The following is a 26349-nucleotide window of genomic DNA, read 5'->3' as shown; positions in this document are numbered from 1 at the left end:
CCAGGAATAAACATACTGTGACAGAGACAGACCTGTGCTCCCAGAGCCTCTCCTCCCTCTATAGCTGCTATGTGCAGCGGTTTCTATAAAAGCAAATGACCCGCTGAATGCAAATGCAGATGATCCAAAATTTCACGAGGACTTGAGATCTGCTAGCCCTACGGCTTCTTTCCCATCGTCTCTGCATTGTGGCTCCAGACCCAAATACTCAGGGTCTTGCTAAAGGAAACAGAATAACAATCATAAAAACATTTAACTGTTCCCTGGAGACTCATAACCTAACCCTTCACAGCTGTTGAAGCGCAGCCTCCAATAATTTGAGTAAAATATCTTTTTCTAGCTCAAACAGCTAAGTATATACGAGACTTCCCCATGTCCCTTCATCTCCCAGCTTGGAGATCTTCCTCACCTTTCCCTCAACATTTCCGATGGAGACAGGAGTGCTTATGGTCACCACGCTCCTGCCTGATGCTGCCCAGCCTCCCAGGAGGAGATCTGCTTCTCGGGATGACTTCAGGGAAATTCAGCTGCAGATACCATAAACTCAGGCGGAAATTACTAAATAAGAGAGTCATGTGTCCTACTCAAAGAACAGGCAGACTCCTGAACTTACAGAGCCTTGGACAGACTCTGTGTGTGTGTGCTTGTGCATAAATAGGTGAAAGAAAGAAGAAGGTGAGTCAGGGTAAATGTAGCTTCTTCTAAAGCACCCAGAATAATGCCGTCAAATGTCAAAGTGCCATGTTATTTTAGTTTTGCTGGCTCTTTCCCTACCGAGAAATCTTCCAGATCACTACTGACCTGGATGATTCACCTTCATCCTACACACGCAAAAGACCCGTGAGAGCGAGGGATGAGGGAAGCAGCTGCCCCCATGCTGCTCACACCCCATCCTGGTATGCTGAGGTCTTCAGCAGTGGTGCTGGATCCAGGCTGGGTCTGCCTGAAGAGGTGGGAGCAGCTCATGCACGCACCAGTCCCTCCAGACACAGCCCAGGTTTGCACCGGAAATTTGGAGTCTCCTGGGATCAGTTAAACACAGTAAGATGGGCAGGTCCCTAGAAGGTGATCCTGATGGAAAAGCCCTTCTCCGGATCCCCTTTCAGGAGGAAGGTATCCCCCGAATCATTAATAGTCCTGTACTGCAGGAGTGCATTCCCCTGCAAGACCACCACCACAGCCTGGACAGGCCACGCACGGAAGGTTCACCCCCACGCTCCTGCTCAGCACTTCAGCTCCAGTAAAATACTCTGCCAGATCCCAGCTAGGGCTGCCAGGGCCGATTTTTCTCCTGCATCCACCAGGCAGTGCTTGCAGCAGCAAAGTGGGTATTCACAGCTTCATGCGATGCATCCTGGGGAGTCTCTTTGCTGCTTTGGAGACTCCCTCTACAGCCAGGAGAGACCTGGGCTCTTCCAGAGCTCCTGAACCCCCTGCTAGAGATACCCTGAAATACCAAGGTGCACCTTCTCACATCATGGATCCACTATTTATTATACAGCCCACATGCAGAGCACTGGGCCAAACGCAGGATGCTCCCTACCTGTCTCTTTACTCTTGTGTCTGTCTGCAGCCAGCCAAAATACTTCAGACAAACACACACAGCCCCAAGCAGGGAGACACGGGCTCACAGACGGTCCCATGGACGCAGCCTCCCACGATGGCCCCGTAACCCACCCCATGCAAGCAGAAATCCCCTCTTGGGTGCTGGAAGGAGCCTGAGGTGAACAAAACTGTTCCACGTCTTCAAAAGGATGATCTGCAGAGCACATCTCCTGCCTGAATGGACACCACCCTCTCTTAGCAGCAATAGTAGGTTTACAATATTAAAGGATTTTACCTTCTTCGGCTTCCAGATCCACCAGTGAAGATACCAACACGCCCATCTCCTGACATTTTTTGCTGTGGGCCTTTGACTTCATATGTTTAGTCAGATTCCCTGAAAAGAAGCAGAACACATATTTTGGTCAATGTGGGTCTTTTTTCCTTCTTTTCTTTTTTTTTTTTTTTTTTTATTTTGCATGCTCAGCAGTGACAAGTTAATAATTTGGCTCCGAACCAGACAAAGGAGGCCTCTGACTCTCCCCAAACCACTCTCCATCGCAAATATCCTGTGACACGAGGCTAAGCCCTCACTTTCGTTCCTCTGCTGTTGCACTGGGGTGGAAGAGGAGGTGCTGGGAGGGCTGTGTGACCTTCCAGGCATTTGTGCAACCTGAAAAAACAGTTAGGGTACACATCTGGGGTTGGGGGGGAAGAAAAGTCCTGGATTGCTTTCAGCTGTGATCGTGCAGCAAACTAAAATGGTAGGAAAGCAGGGAAGAGAAACACATCTCAATCTAGCATCAGCTCCCACCTGATCCCAGCACACAGGGTCACCTGCCTGGCACTGAGGAGCTCCTGAGCACCACAGGGCAGATAGGTACTACCAAAACGAGTTCTTGAGATGCCAGCAACAGTGAAAAACCCTACAATCACCCTCTTCCCCCAGCAGCATGGATCAGATGCTCTGGTAGGTACCAAAGCGCCAGGCAAAAGTTCTCAGCTCCCTGGAGCAGGAGGAGTCATGGACACCCTCTGCAGCCCTGCACATCAGGGTCTGTCAGCGCTGAGAAAACCTGACGAGCGTTAACGAGGCTTCCTCGGGGCCAGGATGGAAAGAGCAGCCCCTGCAAGGGAGAGTCCGGGATGTGGGGCATTGGTTACTGCTCTGAGACAGTGTGATGGGATAACTTGTGGGCATGCCAGCCTCCCAGGGAACCGCTCTTAATCCTAACTCCCAAATTACAGGCAGGTTAATTAGATAGTTATTAACCCTACTTATATCCAAGGGAAACACTGAACAAAGGGGAACATTTGTTGAGGGGGAAAAGGTAGATACGTGGAACAGAGATAAAAATAAAGGGTTGGAGAAATAAAGCAAAAAAGTCACATTTTTCCCTTTCCTCTCCCACACCTCTTTATGAGCTGAGCTGATGGTGAGAAGAAACCTGGGCCCTTGCTGAAGCCCCACCAAGGGCTGTTTAATTTCTCAGCACAGCCCAGGAGCTGGCTGAGCACTCCCAACTCACTGCAGCCATAAGATGTGCCACCAGCCTTCCTGTTTGCTAACACTTCAGTCTAGTGCTGGGCACGAGGCTTGTTTTTCTCACCAAAAAAAAAAAAAATTGAGGAAAAAATGAACTCTCACACTTTATTATAAACTTCTGAGGACCGAGGTCCCTCAGCTGGTATCCTGCAACCCACAGGGTCCCCCGGTCCCTGAGCTGGATGGGAGTATAGAGGCCCTCTATCAACCTCTCTTCCCGCTGCTCCGGACAGTATAAATAAATAAGCAACTATTCATTGGAGCACAGAATTACCCGTGATGCCCTCACATCTCAGAAGAGTGCCATAACCATCCAGCTACCAAGTTAGCTTCTCCTTAGCCCATGAATTATTTATTTAGCCCATTTTATACAAAATGGAATAGCTCCAACGGGAAAGACCAAGAGAGACAAAGGCTGACTATATATCCTTGTGTATCTGGCACCCATCTAGGATGTGGATTCATAGGATATTTAATAATTTAAATGCAACAAAGCAGCTCCAGTAAGAGAGATTTATTATTTTTAAACTTCACGACTAAATACCCTTAGCCCCATGGTTAGGACACTCAAGTATGAGGATGAGGCCGGCTTGGCTCAGGTCCTTGCTCTGAATCATGCCTCCCTTTCTCCACTTTGGACCAGGAGTTTTGTTGTGGACCCAAAGACACCCAGTCAGACAAGAGCATGCTCTCATGGACACCTCTGGTTCCAGTGAATCACCATTGTTTTAAAGTAAAAAAACTGTTTCACCAGAAATTATCCAACGAGTCCAAATTGTGGCCTCATAGAACTGGAATTTAATTTTGGACTTAACCAGCAAAAAGACAAACTGACTCAATCTGTTGAAATCACACCCTGCTGTTGCTGCCTGTCCATCACAGCACATCACATGTTGGCTGGCAAAAATGACCCATCTTTGCTCAGTTACCACAGCAAAATCCCTAACTGGATTCCCTCCGTTGATGATCAACACAGAAAATAAGCCCAAGTAAATGCCTGGTGCGAGCCGGGGGTTGCTGGTTAAACTACGGTCTGTGTCACCTCGGGGATTCAGCTGTGATCCCCGTAGTGGGAAGAGCGGGGAGGGGAGGTCCACCAGGCATTTTGGTGCTACCACGTCCCCAAAAGAAGCTCCTAAATTCACTGTGCTACATGCATCTCTCTTTGGCTAAACCAGGAGTGTATAACATTAATTACTCGGGGCGAGGCTGTTGAACGCAGTATTTTTGGGGCAAGACTGCAGCCGCCCTGTACTCGAGGGAAGGGCTCTGCTCCGCAGAAGCGTACAGCAGCCGCCTTGGCCACTCCAGATGTCCAAAGGCTGGTTCTACACACACGTGCTGCCTGCTGCCTTCGCTCCAGTGCTGTTCACAGCGAACAGACACTCTCCCCTGTGCTGCTGCAGGATCTGCGCAGACACGGGGAGCCCAGCTGGTTGCTTCTGCAGCCTGCAGCTCTCTGCCCAGCACTCCATGGCACCTCCGCTTTGACTCAGCCCCATCCTGAGCAACGATTCGGGTTGACAAGCTCTGCCAGAAGCCATTAGCATCACTTCCTTTTTTATTTTCTTCCACTGAAGGCAACTGTCCTTCTGCAAGGCAATGCCATGGCTTCTCCTCTTCCTTCCCCACCCAGGCTGCCTGCACCAGCATGAGTGGGAAGGCACTGCAGAGGCAACACCAAAAACCCCGGTACAAAAGAGCTTACGCAAAATAGCAAAGGACCAATTCACAGCAAGTGTTGTTTTCTTTCCCCTTCTGCTTTTTTCTGCTTTGCTTTCCATCTTCCTTCATCCTCACTCGGTTAGATAAGGCAATACTCACAGGTGATGATGAAGATCAGCCTGCAAAGCTGTTGGTGCAAACCCCGCGGTGCACGGCCTCTCCATGCACAGCACCCCGCGCGCACACCAAGAAGAAATTCCAACAAAACAGGGATGCTGCTGTCCTTTCAGGGAAGAGAGACTCCGTGGCTGGAATCCCATCTGACCTAAGTTTGCATCATTTCAAGAAAGTTAAGGGCTCAAGGCTTATTTACACCAGCTGAGAAGCTGAGTTATCACCTTGGGAGCAATTCGAAGGACAATGATGTTTATCTTATCAGGGTTCTTCTTATGGTTTGTGATTTTAGACCCTTAATTAATGCTGGCAGGATTAAATGATTGCCAAAGTCTTTTGGCAATTTTCCAGTAAAATCAACACCACTTTGCCTAAGTAAAAGCTGGATATGAATCCTACAAGGAAGAAAAAAAAAAAACCCACATAGCGTTGCCTCCTTGGAAACAGTGAAAAAATGGATATTGGAAGGAGCAAGAGAGAAATTAGCAGGCAGGGAAGCTGGATTTAAACAGCAGAACAGTTGTATTGAATCCTAAGCAGGTAAGTGGTCCTGCTTAAGGACTGTTTATGAAAAAGTTCCCAGATTTTAAATAAACTGGCTTTATTTAAATAAATTCAGGAAACAGTGGAAATTGTGACCCCACCCCAACTATCGATGCACTGGAGGAGCACACACGGTATCAGCACAGCTCTCTCATTACGCATGCTTGTAACTATCTATTACCGGCTGCTTAAGCTTTTCTGATGCTGCAAGGTCTTATTCCGGACTTAAAGCAGCTTAAATGCTTGTGTTGTTTTGAGAAAGCTAAAACTCTAGTGTTCCAGAAGCACTTAAAGCAGCTTAATAGGGACAATAAGTGATTTTCCAGTTAAATTTAAAGAGGGAAATTAATTTTTCAGACTATCCATTATCATATTTTAAAGGTGTCAGACTTAAAGCAAAAAGTAGGGAACAGAAACATTAAGCTTCCTGGAAAAATTATCCTGTCTGTACTGGACAAACACCATGCTTTCTATTTCTCCCATTAAATGTGAACAATTTAACAACAACAGCAAAAAAACTCCAACAAATGACCAACTGCATGATCTCAGCATCCAAAGTGACATTGTGATACAAACATCCACAGCTTTCCAGGACTTCAGTATTTTCCTATTCCTCTTTTAAAATAATATGCAAGGAGAGCAACAGCTACTTTACTACTAGGAGACTTCCATTTTTCTGTGAGATGCACTCAGGCACAGAGAACCAGCCACCGGCCAATATTCTTCATCCCAGATAAACCCTTGAAATAGGTTTTACGTGTGACTTCAATAATGCGTCGGCCTTGATTTAGGTCTCGGCATGGAGAGAATGTCCCCAAGTGAGACTCTATGAGAAAGAAAGCTTTAATTTACATAATTCATTGGGCAAAATATTTCAATTTTTAAAAATTTTGGTTTAAACTTTTATACTTCTTGACTTAAAGATTAAAGAAGAGAATTTGAACGTCAAGCCTGCCTGCCTGTATTTGATACAGGCTATAAAATACTAGCCATCTTCTGGATCAAGCCTATCAGCTTGCGTTAGCCAAAAACTAATCTTCCAGAAAGGTACCCAGGCTGGATTTGCAGATTTCCAAATACAGAGAATTAGCATATTTCCCATTGAGGGTTGTGCTGAGACTTAATAGCTGCACTGTTTAAAAAAATAACAGCTAATATTTCACTTGAATTTGCCAGTCTTTGACTTCCAGCCCTCATTCCTCTTTTTTTTTTCCCCACCTTTCCCTGGTCAGTTAAAGAGCCCTTTTGCTCACAGTGTTTCGTCTCTTGTCTGGACCACCAGGTCATTTTCTGTTCCCAGCAACATGGCTCACGCCACATTCCGTAAGGCAGCAGGCAGCAGATTCCTGAGGATAACTCAGTCCTCCTCCCTTCGGAGGTCTGTGACATCCCAAGGAGTGGGGGGACCAAAGCCTCCTCCCAGCAGCAGCTCCACGGGGATGCTCAGACCCTTTCCCTCTTCCCAGCTGCTAAGGAGAGGCCCCAGCACACGCAGGGTGCAGGGACATTTTGCAGCTCTGTATATCAATCTGCCCTGCTATAACAGCAGTTAATTCTTTCAGAGCTTTCCGCCAGTTGGACCTGCTCGGTAGTTTCCAGAGGAGGCTTAGCAGAGCGCTGAGTCTGCTAGAGCAGTAATAATAATAAACTGTGCAGCCATAATCTTGCCTTTAAGGGCCGAGGGGGTAATGCATTTAATATATTAACATGTTCAATAACCTCAGTGCCTGTCATATGCTGATTTAAGGAACTGCAAACTAATTTATTAAAGAAGACTATGGCTGAGGACATGAAGAAGTCTGGTGTCTGGAAACTGTGAGTGGACCAGACTGTCAAATGGATATCTTCAGCCAACAGGCACTGATGTCCTTTACACAAGCATTTTTAAATTAATATGAAACTCCTTGTCCCTTTCTGACCTCCAAGCAAAGGCAGTGTCATTGACACAGCGAGCTGCTCCATACACTTCGTCCAGAAATTTTAAGAAATCTTGAGCAATCAGGACGTGAGAGTCTGATATGAGTCTGAACAAGAACAGAAAATAGCTGTGGAAAGGGATAATGTCTGCACAGGAGGAGAATTAATGTGCCAACACTGACCCACATCCCCAGGTCACCCAAGAGAAGGAGCGAAGAAGGGGACTGGGCTTCCCTCGAGGGTCTGGAGCTGAGTGACAAGGGAAGGCTGGCTGCTTCTTTGTTCCCTCTGGGAAGGTGGTCAAGGGAGAAGCTCTCCCTGACCTTCCTGAAAGGGAAAATTGTTAGACTGCAACTATTTCTTCATTTCCTTCCTGGTAAGAAAACAATGAAGAAGCTGCTTAACTTCTTTTAAACAACCTCTTGGAGGCCACGGTAACAAACCTCTTTGGAGAGTTCTGCTACAGTGGAGGTAGAGACACCTCATTCAAGAGGCATGTTCCTATCTGGTCCAGGAATGTAAAACCAAATAAATCTTTGCAAACCAAATTTCCAAGACTGGTGTTTCCATCAGCCAAGTGAGCACACAAAAATCTCATTGATTTGCTTTGAAATAAGAAAAAAAAAAATTTCTCTGCAGTTCTGTAACCCGAAGAAATAGTTTCTCTTACACTGACAGAAATGCTCAAAAAGCAGACAAACAGCATAATTAGTGAAAAGGGGAAAATATTTAAATCTCTTTTGCAAAAGTTCTTGGAATACAGATAGAGATTTGGGGGGGGAGGGGGCATAGGGGAGAGGTACATTTTAACCAGATAAAGATCCTCATTAAAAAGAATAATAATAATAAAAATTTTAACTGCTTCCAGCCTACTTGAGAGTTTAGAGCATTAGGTCATGCTGGAGAGATCTACCACAGCCAAAATGAAGACAGCTCCACAGACATCCCCCTTGAGTTTACGCTGCAGGCTACTTTTAACTTTGGAAGGCTGACTTCTAAAAGAGCTTCAGCTCTGCTTATATTTTTGCAAGTGCAGTCCAGTAGCGAGAGCTCCAGCTTCTCCATTCTGCAAGTAACTGTGGTTGCAAAATCGCACACCAGGAAGGAGGATCCTAATGAATCAGGGCACAAACAATCTTATGCTAGATGTCTGCAAAATAAGCTGCTCTGCAAACCTCCCAGACCTCCAGTTCACGATCCATCACCAACAGCAATGATTCTGCAACTGGACCTTAACTGTTGATCTTCTCAACACACATGGCTGATCTTTTTCTTACTCTCCAATAACTCTTCCACAGGTCCTTGTGTCTCCATCAACAAAGCAAACAGCTTTTATCCAAGTGCTGCACTGTGATGTGAAGGATAAGCATGCCCACAGGACACAGCCAGAGCTCTGGCTGTCACCCCCTTCCAGCAAAGAGCCATCTTCATGCAATTCCAAGCCACCATCATGCAAACACTTGCCCTGAAATCACTGAGCCGGGGAAGTTCTGCCCCATCATGCATCCAAAGGCAAATGGAGAATTTTGCATTCAAATCCCATCACTGGGGGTTTTTTTGAAGGAAGCATTTCTGTGCTACCTTCTTCATGCAAGTTTTCTGCAGAGCTAGAGAAGGGAAGGCCCTTGGAGGCAAGTGTCTATCTGCAATGTGCAACCGGCACAGTCAGTGCTGACAGTTTGTGTGCTTCAAGGGAGCGGAGATGAAGAGCAAAGCAACTAGAGAGATGGTGAAAAGGATGGTTTGATCGTAGCCTCCTGAATAAAAAGCCTAACAGAAGCATGGTGGAAAGCAAGGTGAAGTGACGGAAGACCCTGAATGGATTCACCTCTCAAAAGAAAACCTCAGAACAAAGTAACAACAGCAAGAGTGAAAGAGAAAGAAAATTAATCAGAAAAAGCTCCAGGCTGGGAGGGAGAGAAAGAACCATTGCTTGGATCTGCTGCATGTGTCTGACGAGAATTTGGCCTCAAATTCTGTATCACTTCCCCATGCTCCCATACCCCTAGTGATTACGAACACGTCGTTACCCAGAAATCGCCCGCCAGCTTTACCAGCAAAGCCATCAACCCCTGGCACTGCCCACCCTGAATCACCCGGCGCCGGGGTCACTTGTCGAGCATGGACATGCCCTCCATCGGCACTTCTGGGTAAGCACACGTGTCACCGTCCCTGAAGCACCCAGTGCTGCCTCCCCACACCCACGCTGCTGCTTCCTTGGGTAGCACTGTTTTTTTGGGGCTGACGCTCCTCTTGAGCAATTCACTCTCCCAGCTGTGCCATCTTCTGAGATTTGTAACGATGGAGCTACAGACAACGAATATTTCATATTTCTGTCAATCTACAATCCAGAAACTGAACTCGACATCTTTACTGCAAGACTTGCTGCAACCAAAGATGGAGCGGAGACTTGTCAAACCCACGGTGCCAGACTCTTTGGAGAAGTTAAAGGGATCTGGGCACCTCTGGCACTGTTGAAAACTTTACCCACCGCCTCTTCGCAGAGACTTTATTTTGCATGTGGTTTTGCATGTTCCTCATAGAGTTCACTCGCACACTCACTGAGGCAACGATGAAGGTCACTTGCAAAGAATATTTGGTGGTAGTGAGGCTGTGGATCATTAATGACTAGATGTCCTGGAATGGAGGACTTTGGAGAAACATTCTACTGATATGGTATAGAAAATGTCGAAGCTACATGCAACTGCAAAGGATGAAAATGTGCAGCGCAAACAGATCTTGAGAGCACTAGCACAAAAAGCCACCCAAAGACTGTCTCCAGGTACTCGGTCAGCGATGTTTGCCTGCACCCAGGAGATTCTGCTCTCTTTCTGGGGTGGATTTGTTTACAAATCCCTGCCAGTGAAGCTGTATTTCAGGATCGTTCCCTTTAAGAAGCACAAACAGGATGGCGTGGATGCTCTGCCGCAGCCTGGCACGTGCAGCTGGTGCCCTCCACCGCGACATGCATCAGCTTAACACAGGGCATGTCCTCTGCTGAAAATTTCAGCCGATTTACGACTCCTTCATCCCCCTCCCTCCAACTCCTGGGGTTTTCCAGTCATGGGAAGGCCTTCCCTTCTCCTTCACCAGCGTCCCCAAGAAGGCTTTAAGTCAATATGCTAAGCAGATGAGCTAGGAGCTGACTGTCTCTTACCTTTGGTTTTAAAAGCAAAGTTACAGTACTTGCAGACATATGGCCTGACGTCTGTGTGCGTGCGAATGTGTTTCTTCAGCATGCTGGGTTTCTTGCAGCGAATTCCACACTCCTCACATACATACTTCCCTCTTCCACGGCCTCGCACATACACATACTCTTCGTTTGATTTGTACCTATGAGCAACAGGTGTCATGATAAAAAAAAAAAAAAAGAAGATTCCCACCTCAAAAGTAGTCACAACTTTCCTGGATTAATTCAGCACTTTATTGACACCACTGGTCTCATTTACCATTTGCTAGCTCTGTGTAATTAGGCTAAATTAAAAATATCTTCAAAAGCTTTTGCCCAGATGGCTGCTTCCACTTCTGGAACATGTTTTTCTGTCCTTCATCAGCTTCTCTGTACAGACTCAAAGTCTGAGATCAAGTCACAGGGTCACCCAAATGTCCTCATCTTCCCCATCCTCAAACACAAACTGAGGCACTCATAGTAGTCTGAATAAGATATGACACAGTCCAGCCTGGCTGCCTGAATCATCTCTCTCTCAGCCTATGCTGTGATTTAAAATACACACAGCCTGCTGCTGTACTGTGCAAACTACTGAGAAAATACATCCTAGCTAAACCTCTTGTGGTACCACCTTTCCCACCCATTGGGACAAAAGGAAAAGCCATCTGAGAAGACTGTGATGCCACACAGCAAGTTGTGGTCCCTGCACAGACTCCTGCTAGAATGAGACACCCAGAATGGACACAAAGAGAAGAAAACATCAATTTTTAAAGTATATTATGCTAACACTAAATGTAAATACCACAGACTCCAGACTGTTTTATCTTTGGCACAATATCATGACTTAGGTTTACCCAAGAGAATGAGATTGGTCATACTTCCTTCACATTGTATATTCATCTATTTTCTGTCCATGCATTATTGCATAGGGAAGGCTACATGATATGGGTTTGAAAAATATTTGTGAGAGTGAGACAAATCATTTAGCCTCCTGCCGTTTAGCAAATGGAGTCTGTAATTTCCTGTACTTGCAGCACAAGAAGAATAAGGTAACACGAAATTGGTCCCCTCAGATTTTTAAGAGGCCAAATTTTTGAAGCGTGGTACTTCTTACAATTCATTTTTTTCTATACAGTACAAATTATGTCTAGTCTTCAGAAATCTCTGAACATCCACCTTTGAAAATCAGACCTTCTAAAGCATCTTAATAGGGTATCCGAAGACACAAAACACCATCAGTCACCTTTTAGTATCTTCCCAATAAAGCCTATTCCAAACCAGAATGGTGAGAAAACAGCAGCCAGACTGAAGATAAACTGAATAGAAACAGCAGCACTAGGTATTTGAACACTTAAATATGTGAAGGTATAGTAAATCTTAAAAAACTAAAAGTATTTATAACGCAAATAAGAAGATCATTTAAAACCGAGTAAAAAATACACAAACATCATGAATCCAGCCCTGAACTGATAGGAGGATGGTCTGCATAGGATGCATCCAAGAAAATATATCCCAGTTACCCACCAGTATGCATTTAAAAGCAGGTAAGTCACATGCATGAACCCCTTGATCTCCCACCCAGGCAGAATGCACATGGCCTTGGCTCCTTTTTGTTTCATTTACTTAGGAAGTGCACAGGTAATCTCAGTTCCACGTGGGTGTTTGGGGGATCTACTACACATGAAATTCAGGATAATCTTCCTGGGTGCCACCTGATAGATGTGAGTTCTGGACTAAAAGCTTCCTCTCCTTCCAAGTCCTGGTGTCTCTGCAAGGTCTTATCTGCAAGAAGCAGGCTGAGCCACTTTGCTTCATAGGAGAGATGTGAGCAGATGCTTAAAAGATGATGAGTTCCTCATGCATTAAGGTGATGAGGTCACAGATCTTCCATGCAGGTTCAGACAGACTAGGGAAGAGAGAGGGAAAACGGGTGCCTAGATAGCCCAAATCTAACCTGAAATACCAGTAACAGCATAACCAGGTCTTGATGTCCAACAGCTACATGTGGGGAACAGCTTGTATCTCTGCCCTTCAGCATCAGCAGTTCTCCAGACTGTAACCAGGGTCATCTGGTAGCCCAGATACTCCCACATGTTCTGTCTCCTGGAACTAAAGCCACAGCAATGCCCTCTATCCCATGCCTTTCCCCTTGCTCCCCTCAAAAGCAAACCCCAACACTAAACACTCTTCATCACAAGGTTCTTGTTCTTTGGCCAGAGGGGCCTGAGGTGGTGTCTGAAGAGCACACACTGACTGCCAGCCCCCACTGAAGGATGTTCAGCTATCTACATTTAACTGTACGGATACCAGGGTACCCATATGAATTGTTAGGGATGGCCAACGTCCCTGCTCCAGTCAGTCAGTGACTTAACGCTAGAGCAGCAAAAGAAGGAAAAGGAACCCAGGAATCTTGATTTCTCTTCTTTTGTTCAAATTTGTATTCGAGGCTTCCTTCTCCCTCTCCTTTTCTTCTGTCCTTAAGCTGGTAATCACCTTGCCATTTAAAAAATGAAATTGCTCCTTTATCAGCCCTGTACTTGCACTACCCTTAATTACACTCTCACATGGAAATCTCTAAGCAAGTTCTTTGTGTCCAACAGTCCCTCCGTCAGCCTCATTAAAGCTATCGGGGCTGGCTTTTCTGGGATAAAATGGAACACGTGATTTAATCTGAAATTAGACATGGCAGTTTATCTGACACTCTGTGAGACTGAGCCATCCTTCCACATAGATATTTTTCTACAGCTCCCTGAGATCATGTGTAAAACACACAGGGAGAGAAGAGAAACAGAAAAAGCTAGGTAACCTAAAGAAACACCAATCAAAACAACAAGAAGAAAGCAAGGGAGCTGATACGGCCATAACACAGAGCAGGCTGCTGCAAATGCCATCTGTCTACTGTGAAGGCTCTAATATGTTTACGGAGATAATTACTTCAATATGACGTGGGTTTCTCTGTGGATCTACTACACTGATATGATTTGCATCAGAAAGACGAATCAGCGACAGCTCACTTCACGTGAAGATTTACCCTGGACAAGGGATCTTCCTGCTCAGTAACGTTTGCTGTAACCAGATCCCTTTAATATCCACAGTTGGGGTTTGTGTCAGCAAATCTGGGCTTCTCTTCCAGAGCGCTGTGGAATTCCTAATCCTGCAGTTAGCAAGTTGCACCTCCTGCAGTGTCACGGCTCCCATCTAATACCCAGCTCATCTGAAACCCAGGAGGCTAACTGGCCGTTATGAGCTCAGAGACTAATTTAGGAAATAGTTCTTTCAAACAGGCACACAAAAAGATAAAAATGCCGTTCTTTGATGCATTTGTGAAAGGTTATTTGCTGTGTTCTGCCAGCAAAGGCACATCTGTTGAACTCTGTGCAACCACTACAAACACTTTCCAGAGCAAGAGGAACTGGCTCAGCCATGGCAGAATCAGAGTCTTGATGGTGCTAAAACAAGCCATCACTGTCAGGAGTCCCAAGAAATCCAACAATGGGAAAATGTGAACCTGGAGAAAGCTTTTTCTCATCTCTTTCCCTTAAACTTTGTTGAAACGTAACACTGTGAAGCACTGATTCCTTCGCAGGCTTTAGGAGGTTTAGTTCTTCGTATTCGCTGACACAAGTATCTGACTACCCATTTTAGCCACAGACACTATTCTTTTTCCCCAGCACTGTGAGCCACATCCAAAATCTTCACGTGGCTGAAAACCGCATGATAAAACCTCGGAGCGCAGAGGGGGAAGGAGGTTTGGTGGTTCACAGGCAGGAAGGGAGAGCAGGTTTCTGGGGGACTTCTTGCTTCTCTGTGAGGCACAGCGGGGCTGAATCACCCCTTCTCCCCTGCTTTCTGCAACGGCCAGGAACTTACCTTCCCCTGCAAAGTCTTTGCTGATACGACCTTGGTGGTCACAGGCTCAGCACAGCTCCTGCACTCACCTTCTTTGCGAGGCACACGTAAGCGGCCTGATTGTGTGAAATTCCAGAATTTGAAAGCTCGATAATGTATTATGTTACAGAACACTCCTGGTTACTTTTGCAGCGACTGAACAAGCATTTCCTTGATCAGTTCTGACATTTGTTAAACTCACTTGTTTGTTTTTTGGATTTCGGGTACACAGTAACAGGAATCGGATACCTGATCCCTTTCCTGAGCTGCTGCATTGAGCTGACAGCCAAGGGAACTGCGTAGCTCCGGCTGCTGCCTTCGGTGTAAGCCTTCCGGTTTTACTGATGGCACATCTCATCTGTCATCGGGCTGCCCCCTCCTCTGGTTTGCCTAAACCCTTTGGAAGTTCCTGACAGCTTGCCTTGGTATTAACTAATCTAATTTATGTTGTATGCCACCTGCAAAATTTGCCAGATCGCTGATAAATGCATAACCATTACAATGGCACTGATTACCAGTAAGTTTTTTGCCTTTCTAACTGCTCCCTGCTAGATGATGAGACCAATTCTTCCACGGTGACACCTGCAATGCCCGCTCTGAAACTGCACGTGCAGCAGAAGCCCCTATGCTTACCCACTCCCTAGGGAAACACAGGGTGGGAGATCCCACAAGACTGTAGCCTCTGCTAAGGATCACCACGCACGGAGGTGTGTCCTTAAGGCCAGACAGTGCCTATGAAATCTCCCTTAGCTCAAGCCAAGCTACAGCAGAACAAACAGAAGGATTTCTTTACAAAATCCAGACGAGACAATGTCATTTCCAGGTTTCTAAAGGCATCATAAAACCTTCTAGTATCCCAGTTTACCAGACAGGGATTTTGCACCAAGACAAACAACAAACTTCCAAAGAATGATAGAGTAAGACAGAGGAGGAGCTGGGTATAGATATGGGAGGACCTGGCACAGAAATCCCCTCTTCCCTGTCCGAAGTAATGGATCTTTTGCAAAGAGCACTTGCCGGTCTCCAGTGCAACTGCAGAAGAGAAGAGTCTGAGCTGGATGAGACACTGCCACCCAGACCGGACCTACGCCAAGCAGCCTGGTATGAAGGTGTTGCTACAAACAGCATCTTGCCCTTGAATTAGGTATCAGCAGCTCAAACAAGATTTAACACTGGAAGGATTACACTGTCGAATCTGACCACCTCACGGGCAGCAAACCTAGGGCTCCTGCTGCTTGGTAAAACATTGGGGCACCGGCTATCTCCTGCCACAGGTACAACACCGCGCCTGAAGCAACGGGACCCTCCTTTCGAGAGGACGCTAATTCAGATAACAAACCATGATCGATCCAAAGATAAATAGCTGGCTTGGATTTGCGGGGAACCCCATGGAGGCTGAGCGGTGTTAAATCTTTGCTTAATCAGCAACACACACTGCTGGCATGAGCAGAGCAGCCAGGCAGCCACTTCTCCCACCCCCATGCGCTGCCATGTCTCCAGCGCACAGGGCTCTTTGCCGACGCAGAGGAGGTGGATGGATGTGCCCTATCAAGAGCCCTTCCCCTTATGGTTGATAGTGGACAGCAGATGAAAACATTACAGACCCAGCTCCTTCTCAGGACTGCGGCTGTGACCAGTTTTCTCACACTCTTCAGGTCCACGACTGCTTGTGGTTGCAGGATGGAAGGGCAGAGAGACACCATAACAAACTTGCCAACCAGAGGCACTCGGTGCCTGATTTGAAAAACTGCAGCTTTGATTATGTCTCTTCCGCACAAGGAGCAACAAGAAACACATGGAAAACCAGCACATCTCATCCCTGAATTTCTGTGTTCATTCCAATTTCACTCCTATATATGGAGCAAAGAAGAAAAGTCTAAACAACCACACGCTCCTCTGAGAAAAGGTGGCATCTGATGGCTTCTATAATTTGGATAAGATGTGGGTAAATGTGATTCATCTATGCAGAGCAAGGATTGTCCAGAGACAGTATGGACTGGTAGGTAAAGCAATGGATGAGGAAGGAGGAGACAGGAGCAAAATGAGATACCTTCACATGCAGACCAGGGTAGCTGGACTGGCTAAGAGTCATCATCCTCTCCAGCTACCGCAAGTCTACCAAAGGAAACACAGCTGGTACCCAGCTATGAATTTCCCATATTTTGGGATGAACTTCCTTTCCTTCCCAGCAGTCATGGGCTACATTCACACTGTTACTGGATACTAACTTTAAAGAAGGCAAACTTACAGATTTACCTATGCTGTTACCCACATTAACTGAACAGATATAATTAAAAGTGTTGCTCAGATTTTCAGGGCCAGGTCCCAGGTGTGATTCAGGTCTCTGCAGAGAAAGCACCCACCAGCTCAAGCAAACCAAAGGCAGGATTTACTGCTTTCCCTTCATGGACCACTTTCAGTTGGGACTAAGACCTGCAGAAGTGTGTCCTGGACTCTGAAAGTCACCCTGGTGAGATTCGGAGCCCACCCGTGTGGAAAAAGGCATGGTGTAAACACCCATGGTTGTGGGCTTCCCCTGTCGTTCCTCCCCAGCCCTGTCACACTGCGAGAGGACATCAGCGGGGCTTGGGGGACCTGCTGAAAAGCGAAGGATCTTGTCAGGCGGGCAGGAGCAAGGAGATATCCATCAGTTTTTGCAAGTGCTCTGGCTAACGCCTTGGCAGGGTGACAGCCCACCAGCACTGGCACCAAAGAGCAGGGCTTGTCACGCTTCCCCATTGGAACGGGACTTTACAGCTCAGAGCCGGATCACGTTCTGTCACGGGTGGCTCTGGGGCAGCGCATTAAAACTCGCCCGTATTTTTTTTTTACATAGAAATGACAGTGAGGATCATCTCTAAAACCAAGAAAAGGAACTTTTGTTCCAAACCCAGAGCTGCTTTCCAGGCCCTAGGCTCTATAAAACTTCTCATGACCACATAATGAATATTAGCGGAAATACATGGGTTGGTAACTCCTTTTTGTAGACTTAATTATAATTCTACTATATAAAGTGGGAACCTCTTCACAAATGCCCTTTTGTGATCTTCTTCTCTCTGTTAGCAGTTCTGGACTTGCTGATATTTCACATTTATGTCCCATCCATGTACAGAGCATGCACCAACTATTTGTCACTTATCAGGAAATATCTTTATGTAATAATTGGAAAACATTGAAGAAGAATGCGTTATGAGCAGATGTAAACTCCATTTGCCTACGTCAGGAGAGGTACCAGTCAATGACATCCTGTCGCTGTTTTTGACATCTACCAGAATTGACTAATCTTGCTTAGACAACTGAAGAGGTGAAGTTCTATGAGCACTGAATATTGTTCTTTCTATCTCAAGTCTGATCAAAAGCAGATCCTACTTTTTCAAAGAAGCTGTTTAAAGCACTTTGCACAGGAACATCTTTAGCCTCACCAAAGTGCAGTACCTCAAAGGGGAAGATGTTGCTTATGATCATCCAGTCTGTTTAGGGAAAAAGAAGTGATGATCAAAGAACCATCAGGTTTCTCGTGTGTAAACCCCCCCTGTGCTAGAGCTGTGAGGTGAGCCACTGATGGGAGGACAGGCACGCCATTCCCACAGTCACTAGCACGTGGACAGCACAGGACAGCACATCTGCTCGCATGGCAACCAGCACTCCTCGGCAGCACTGGTGTCCCACACAGTAAAAGGTCCCCACCGCTCGCCAGCAACGCTGATCATCACGACTGCAAAACGCACGCCAGTTCAGCAAGCAGCTCTGAAGGCAACTTGAGGAATGAGCGCATCCCGCTTGTTTCATCTCTGCGGGGATCTGAGCACAGATAGGACGAGGATGACTGGAACGGGTTGCCCAGAGAGGTAGTGCAGGTCCCATCCCTGGAAACATTAAACACCAGGTTGGACGGGGCTCTGAGCAACCTGATCTAGTTAGCGGTGTCCCTGCTCGCTGCGAGGGGGTTGGACTAGATGACCTCTAGGGGTCCCTTCTGACCCAAAACTTTCTATGATTCTACGATTCTATGATTCTATGATTCTATGGTACTGCAACAAAAAAATGATCACACAGGACAGCTCGGGCCTGTTACCCTTTCTGCTTTTCATAATATCTCTGCTGGGTCCTCGCAGCTCAGATTTTACCTAGGGCAATTTTCCACATTTCTTTGAACAGGAAACAATAAAGTGGGTGTCTCCCCACTGTGTGCTCCTTGTGATCCTGTGTGCTCTGTCAGCACGACCTCGGTGGCACTGGGGCTGCGTGGGACTTCCAGCTGCTTCAGAAGGGATGCTAGAACCATGGGTGGTCAAGGCATTTTCCAAAAGCAGATCAGTGATGCTCCAGCCTGCCTACAAAAAATGAACATTGGCAGAGCCCATATATCGTTGGAAAAAGCCACAGGAGTGGCTTCCTATAGCACTGCCCTGTGAGAAGGCAGCCAGACCACCAGGATGTGGGGACATCCCCACAGAAACATCAAGCCAAAGGAGATCTCTCTTGATGTGACCACATCTGGGACACTGTGTCCAGGTTTCTGCATTTCTGAATCTGAAGGACGCCAGCAAACAAAAAAAAGGGAAAAAAAGTGGGAGGAGGATGGATGCAAAGATAAATTTGGGAGGAAAGCATACAAAAAGTGAAACACTGTACTGAACCATAACCAATAAAATGTCTAGGGACAGGCTAATGATCTGGAAAGGTGTACATGATGGTCAGGATGGAGAGGCATTTCTTTATTACTGACAGTTATCCTAAGAACTACAGAGTGAAACCAAGAAATGGAAAATTTAAGCTAAATGTGAAAAAACATGGGCAATGTCTTCATGCAGGTTTACCCTACAGAAAACAGTAGCGTGGATTTAAGCAGTATAACACCTCTTGCACATTCAGCCTTTAAAGCACATTTCACTGGACACAGCTTCTTGCTGTGAACTCACTGGAAGAGCTGACAAAAATCTTGACACCTCTGTAAGACACACAGCAGTCTCCAGAGGTAGACAGACAGCCAAAGTGAAAGCAATACAGAAAATATGCATAAACAACCCAAATCCACACAAGAAGCTTTTACTAGCATAAAAACACAAGCCAGCAAATGACTTTTAAAGGCATTTCTCCATCAGCAAAAGCAAATCCTTTTGCCAGTAGAGCTTGTTTTGATTGAAGATGTGTTGCGGGCCACAGAGACAAGAGGATCTGTGACTGTGTGAGCTGGTTTGCACCAGCCGGATGGCTCTACCAGCAGCTGCATCCCTGATCCCTGATCCCGGAGCTGGCCCTCGAGCACTGCGGTATGTCCAGGACAGACCACGGGACTTCCTTCGATTAATCCAACAAGAGCAAGCACAGTACCAGCAAACTTTGGGTATGGATGTAAAACTGTAAAAACAGTGCAGTTTTATATTACTCCTCTAAATGTTACGCTCGAGTGAAAGCTTGATTCAATTTAGGGTCGTGGCATCAGGCCTCTTCTAGTCTATTAGAACTAAAATTACAGTTACACTCATTATGGCTGTATGTGCTGTTATACAACTTCATCCTCTCTACGCTTTAATCATTTAATTGTCATTACAAACCGCTATAAAAACACATCTATTTCAGAAAAAAATCAATGTAAATAGCACTATGCTGTTTTATACAAGCTGAAAATCCGGGTTTGATTACCAAAATGCAATCAGAGATGAAACCAGACTGAAAAAATGAAAGCACGTCCACTGGAAGGTGAAAGTATTTCAGTGCAACGTGTGTGCATCGTGTCTGCCAGGTGGTCAGCTTCAGTCACCTAAGCATGAAGAAATGTGGAATTATATTGATTGTGTGCACAGGCTAATTAGTCCCTTCTGGGCTTCGCTTCCATTAAGAGCAATTGCAAGAGCAGAGAGGTAATGCAAAAACCTCCACAGCCGCTCGCTTCTCATTTAATGATTGGGCCATGGGTCCCTATGCTCAGAAGAAGCCACACAAAAGTCAAACAGTTATTGAAGAGCACATGCGACCTAAACAGCTCATCCCACCACCACAGTGGCATCAACAGTGCAGAAAACAGAAAGTAATTAGCTGCTGCAGTGTTTCGTAATGACAGGGACATGATGGCAGCGTCACAAAACATCACGTCTGCCTTCCACCTCTACGTGCCTGTTTCCGAAGGTTTCCCCGTGTTAGAATAAATTAACACTGCCCGGCTGCTAGCAGAAGGCTGGGCTGTTATCCCAGCCCCAGCCAGGCAGGTTAGGTCAGGATACAGCAGTCCACAGGGGAAAGCACACGGAATGTTCCCAGGGCATTGCTCCAGCACCACCTTTGCCTTTTGAAAATCAAACAGAAATAGAATACAACACCAGATCAAAAAAACAACCGCCACAAACACATACAGCTGATTCATAAAATATTCATAGAGAAAGTCTAGCATGGAAATCCCCATAGATGACCTGTCTCAATCCCACTTCTTCCTCCTCCGGCCCCATCAGAATTGATTAAACAATTTACAGAGAATCCGACATTAATGACTGCGTCTGACTCTAAGTGACTCTGTCTGACACAGATACTTCTTGTTCTCAAAACAGTTCTTTTTGCAACTATTTTCCAAAGTGTTATGAATGATTCCGGATGCCATTGCTGGTTTAATTATAGGCTGTCTTCTTGCCCTTCTGTTGCTTGTCATCTCAAGGAGGAAAAACTGTCTTTAATGGCCTCCCTCTGCTGCTCTGTTTCTCAGTACTCGCTGCACTCCCTGCAGTACCTATATTTCTGGAGGCATGTTGGGGTCTCTAACACTTGTTAGTCCTAAACAGATCATCAAATTCCTGAAGAAATTGTTCTGGATTGATGTCAGTTGCATGGTCCTTAGCTCCGAGATCTATCCCCTCTCCCTATTTGGAAGCTGCTACCAATATACTCTGGAGTTTATCTTTGTATGGTTACAAACATTCAGAGAAATTATCATTATGAGGATTTGGCTTCTGAGATGCACAAAGATAAATGAATTTTGTTGGTGGATTTCTTTGTGCCTGTGTAAAGAACCACGCCTTTTTGACAAAAACACACTTTTAGGGCACACACGACACCTGGTCATTTGGATTGCACACAATCCGCTTTCTGGAGTGACGCTTTCCCGTGACTCAGAGTTTATTCTATTTGTGGATGAATTTTCTCTAGCTTTCAGTCCCCTCCTGGTCCAACAGGAATACGCACAGGATGCCCAACACCTCTGGGCCTGATGCATGTGCTGATCCAGAAGATTTAATTGCTGAGGATTTCTTCCCGAAGTCGCCTGTCTCCCAGACGTGGCTGCCTCCTCCTCAAGCTCTCTGCGTGGTGCCTGTCCAGTCTGAGGGGCTTGCGGGGCTCTGCCTGCTCCATTTGTGACCCAGGTCTAGTTTTTGCCGGACACCATGTCATTAGGATGCAGCACACGGGAGTGCTGTTATCAGACTGGCCCCAGTTACCTAACACGAGTCAAGGTGAAAAAAGCTTAATATTCCTCCCCCGGGACAAGGTGAGTAAGCATTGACTCCAGTGACTACGTTACAGAAATGACTTTTCTGTCATCACATCTGCTAACAGCCTTCTTGTTCTCCAGCCTATTAGAAATGAATAAATATCCCATTTACAACTTACACCTCAAAGGAACATACCAGTGCGTCTTGGGGGCAGGGACAGGTACAGAAAAAAATCACCGCTGCCCCTGTATGCTCTCCATTGCAACATCGCTTTGTTTTGAATTATTAAAAAGTGGAATTTCATCATTTCACTTGAGAACCAAAGTCAGCTGACACTTAACAGAAGGCTGGGTTGGAATTTTTTTCTAGTATTCAGTCCAAAATTATATTTACATTGTTTCATCCAATTATTATTTAATCTTCTGCAAGTAATTCCTCTGCTTTTAGAGATCACTGGTCCCATCCACAGTCACTGGACTTACTGGCAGGCAGGAGGAAAAAAAAGAGTGATGTACTGGCTTTTACAATAAATCTGCAGCGTAGCAGCCAATTTTATAAGATCTTTAACATAGAAAACATATTTTACACTCAGCCTGAAAGCTAATTGCTTTTGTGGTGAGACTTATAAAGCTGATACCTAATGAGGTTGGTTGTTACTTTGTTAACAAAAAAAAATAAGCAACACAAAACCAAAAGCCATGCTGCTCATTTTTAGTCGGAAAGACTGTTGTGTTATAAAAGCCAAATTTCAGCACATAACGAAAAACAGTAATTAAGACGAACACCACACAAGGGAAATTCAACCGCATTGTTCTGCTGCTGCTCTGGAGTGTGGCACTCCGAGCCCGGCTCCCCTGTGCCCCTTCCCTCGTGTGACTGCTTCTTCCTCCGCAGCGGGGGTGCAAAGGGGGGTACAGTGCTGCCGGGTCTGAACGGTGCATCTGGAAACCACCGTACGCTCCACTGAGTGGGACAAGAAGCAGCAAGGAAAATGAGATCCAGAGCAACAACACCCACTGCTAATTGGTGGTTCCTAAGCTTATTTCATGTACTAGAAACAACCAGCTCGCGAAGATTACTGGAGAGCCACGAGCTGCGACACGCACCGACCGAGTAAATTGCGAAGATCTCAGTAATAACAAGGGACACTCAATCAAGAGTTAAGAGAATTGAACAGACCCAACTTACGCATCGATAGCTTTTCAGCACTAAGTTCAACCATTCACCGAAAAAATGCCCGAGATCGCTTTATCCGGATCAGTCAGGTGAACGCAGCCTGGAACGGCATTTCCACACTGGTGCGACTGCCTGGCCAGGGCTGTTTACCCGTGCCACTGGAGCTTTGTGCAAGTCCATCAGCCCTACCCAAAACTGGACCAATTTAACCACTCTGGACTTCAGGCACTTCTGCACTGGGTTTCATTTCACGGCTTAGGCACGTCTCAGAGATGTTAACTGCTGTCACCACATCTGCACACCAGTCTTGCCTCAGGACTAAAGTGTCTTGACTCCATGCCTTATGCACTAGTTCTAATTTCAGTATATATTTCGAATAAAAAATCTCTGCATAAATAAATCATTGAAGAAAATAAAATATATTTGCCCTTAAAGTTGCAAATTCCATTAATTAGAAATTAGGAAATACTACATATAAGTTTGTCTACTTAACCTTAAGTCTTACAGGTCTGAGTACAACTTAGAAGATGATCTTTCAGATTTTGTTTTTAATGTTGACAAGTTTTGGAAGAGATGTGATATGACATTTCCAAATTTTTATTATTTTTTAAACATTAATAAATGCATTTTTTTATCAACATTTCTAATCACTCAAATGGGCGATGAAGAGCCTTTTGGCATCCATTAGAGTGGATGAGACATGAATTGCAGTCAGAGCTACAGAACCTGGTATTTTCACAGCATTAACAACTTGAAGACATTTCCACTGGCCAAGTGCCCTTGTTCACTGCTGATGGCAACGAATGTCTTGTCTTACAGGATCCCTGTGTTTCCTTACTGTTTGGCCAGGCCACCTACTCAAATCCCCCGACTACTCCAAGTGAGAGAAAGGAATTTTCACCCATTTTTCTTTGAGTAAACCTTGTAAAGTATTTCACAAGATGAAGAAAAAGTATTTTCTGGTGCAGCTGACTCAGTTGAGCAAATTTGAAAACTCCCTGCAAGCAGTGGAACTCCTACTCCTTTCTCTCAGAGAAGGTTGCAACGTAATACAGGGATCACTGGTTACTTCCAGCTTCCCTTTAGCATCAGCCAACTTTAGTAGTGCTCATCATGCTACTATTAAGATGTGCACAGATAGCATAAGAAGGACTGATTCTTCTACACAAATGAGCCACAAAAATGGCTCAGACGAAACCCATCCACTGATGGATGTCTGCTTTGTCACATCTGTTTTCCTCTTGTTGTCTCATGGGGCTTCAGCCGTGTACATGTAAGTTTATTTCTGAAAGGCTTTCTGAAAGACTTTGGCAAGGCTGCTTTTACAGTGACCTCCTACTTTCCATTTCCACTGCTCAGTCAGTCATAGACTTTGGGAGCATCTCAGGAGGAATCCGTCAGAAGAACAGGAACGGTGAAAGAAAGAAAAACTTCCCCCCAAGTTCTTCTGCCCCCACCATTACACACTGGAGAAGTTCTCCTTGGGGAACACAGTCTTCCTCTCTAGTCTGTATGAAGAGGCTGCAGCGCTCAGCTCTCAGTGTAGGTGTACGGGGGGCTTGGGAGGCGGTTGCTGTTTGGGAAATGTTTTTATCCCCATCCTTTTGTTCCTTAGCAATAGAAACCTAAACACTTCTCCTCCAAGCATAGGAGGCTTCCAGCAGCTTCAGCAAGAGCCCTGCAGGGAGTATTGAATTTCATTCACTTCTTCACCAGCGACATGAATACCCATCCATAAACTGTTGGCACAATAAAAACTGAATGTCTAAGACTGCCTGCCATTAACAATAACGCAAACCTCATCCAAGCAGCAGCCTGGTTACGCTTTGAAATAACAGGAAGTGCCTTGATTTCAAAGCATCTTGGATGTGAACCTGATATCCTGCACATTATGGAACAACTTCTTCAAGACAAATGCTTGATTTCCAAATGTCTTCACAAGACAGGCCAGACAACCCTACTGCCAACCCCAGGAGAAGCTTCAGCAGAAGTCAGGGAGCTGGTTGGAAGCAACAGGGTGTTTCTGCTGGAGAACGGGTCCCCTTTGGAGTCTCAAGCCCTTCAGAAAGACTCAGGTGAGAAGGCACTGTAAATGGGACTGGCATCATCAGCCGAGTCCTTCAAGGTTTCTTCCAACATGCGTTTCCCTGGGCTAACCTGCGGCTGACCTTGAGCTGTCGGAGCACCTCTCCTTGCTAGCAGGGTCCTGGGGATTTCCTTCCAGATGACTTTTCTGAGTTACACACCTTGTCTTTGCCAACTGATGGCTGCTGGAAGGCTGAGGGGAATAGACCGGTTCCACCGAGTCTGACACTAAGTGAGGTCCAACTCCCCAGTGAAAGCTCTTAATAAGTAGTAACAATAAATAATAATAATAGACTAGAATTATTTCTATAGCATGGAAGCCAAAAAGCCTCCGGTTATATTGAAATATAGTAAACAAAAGCAAGTCCAGCTGCCTGGTCCCTTTTTTCCCCAAAGGTAACAAAACTGTATTCAAAAGCATAGTAAGGACAATCTGAGAACCACTAGTAACAAAACTACTCAGTAAGTATCACTTTCTGGTCTGTTATTGCCCTGTTCACCACTGGGTATTGATGGTTGATGAATTTCTGATCTCCAGATATAAATACCACTGACAAAATACCCAAAGCCACTTAGGTTTTTTATGACATCTCAACATCCTGGAGGATCTAATGGACTGGTCTTAGATTATCATCTACAAGAAGACCATCATGTCAACCCTCATTCTGCTCTACAGGACCTAGGGACTGTAATTATTAATGAAATTCTGTACGTTATTTTGGTAGATAGAGAAATGCTCCAAGGAAACGCGAGCCTCAGACTCGTCCCAAGCCTCTACCCATCCTTCAGACTGGATCTGAGACAAAACAATTTGTAAGAACTGATTTAATTATTTCTCATTTCCTCTGCTTCCTGTCTCTTGTCAAGGCCAAGCAAGGAAATGAGGACTAATCCCAAGGAGGCCTGAGATACCATCAGTCCAACTGGACAGCAAAAACACCAGGAACTGCGTAAGAAAGTTTTGTCCTACCAAATTTCAGACAGATTCTAGAGAGTTAAGAGATTCCAGATGAGCTGAAGTGTCTCAACGACCAGGTACTCATCTGGACAAGCGGGATGAGAAGATATTAAGCCCTACTCGTCTCTAATAATGATGAGGAATCACTGACCCATGGGGAGGACCCGTGTTGTGAAACACCTGGCAAGAGGTAGCAAGGCATCAGTCCCGCTGAATATATGAACACCAGGATGCTCTTTTAGTGTTTCTGCAGCCAAAATGTGGG

At 45.6% G+C, this 26349-nt stretch overlaps 1 protein-coding gene across 7 annotated transcripts in view; it reads right to left on the bottom strand.

The window, feature by feature from the left end:
- Positions 1–26349, bottom strand: part of HIVEP3 (HIVEP zinc finger 3) — a 279427-nt gene that overhangs the window by 16490 nt on the left and 236588 nt on the right. For all 7 annotated transcript variants that reach the window (XM_075437832.1, XM_075437838.1, XM_075437837.1 and 4 more), the window contains 2 exons: positions 10545–10720; positions 1841–1939 (listed from right to left, as the gene is read on the bottom strand). In XM_075437832.1, the coding sequence (XP_075293947.1) occupies positions 1841–1939; positions 10545–10720 (275 nt within the window). The remainder of the gene's footprint in view (positions 1–1840; positions 1940–10544; positions 10721–26349) is intronic.

This window comes from Opisthocomus hoazin, chromosome 17, assembly GCF_030867145.1.
Source record: "Opisthocomus hoazin isolate bOpiHoa1 chromosome 17, bOpiHoa1.hap1, whole genome shotgun sequence".
Classification (NCBI taxonomy): domain Eukaryota; kingdom Metazoa; phylum Chordata; class Aves; order Opisthocomiformes; family Opisthocomidae; genus Opisthocomus; species Opisthocomus hoazin.
The sequence above is the reverse complement of the archived record's forward strand: the minus strand, read 5'-3'. Positions and strand labels throughout refer to the sequence as shown.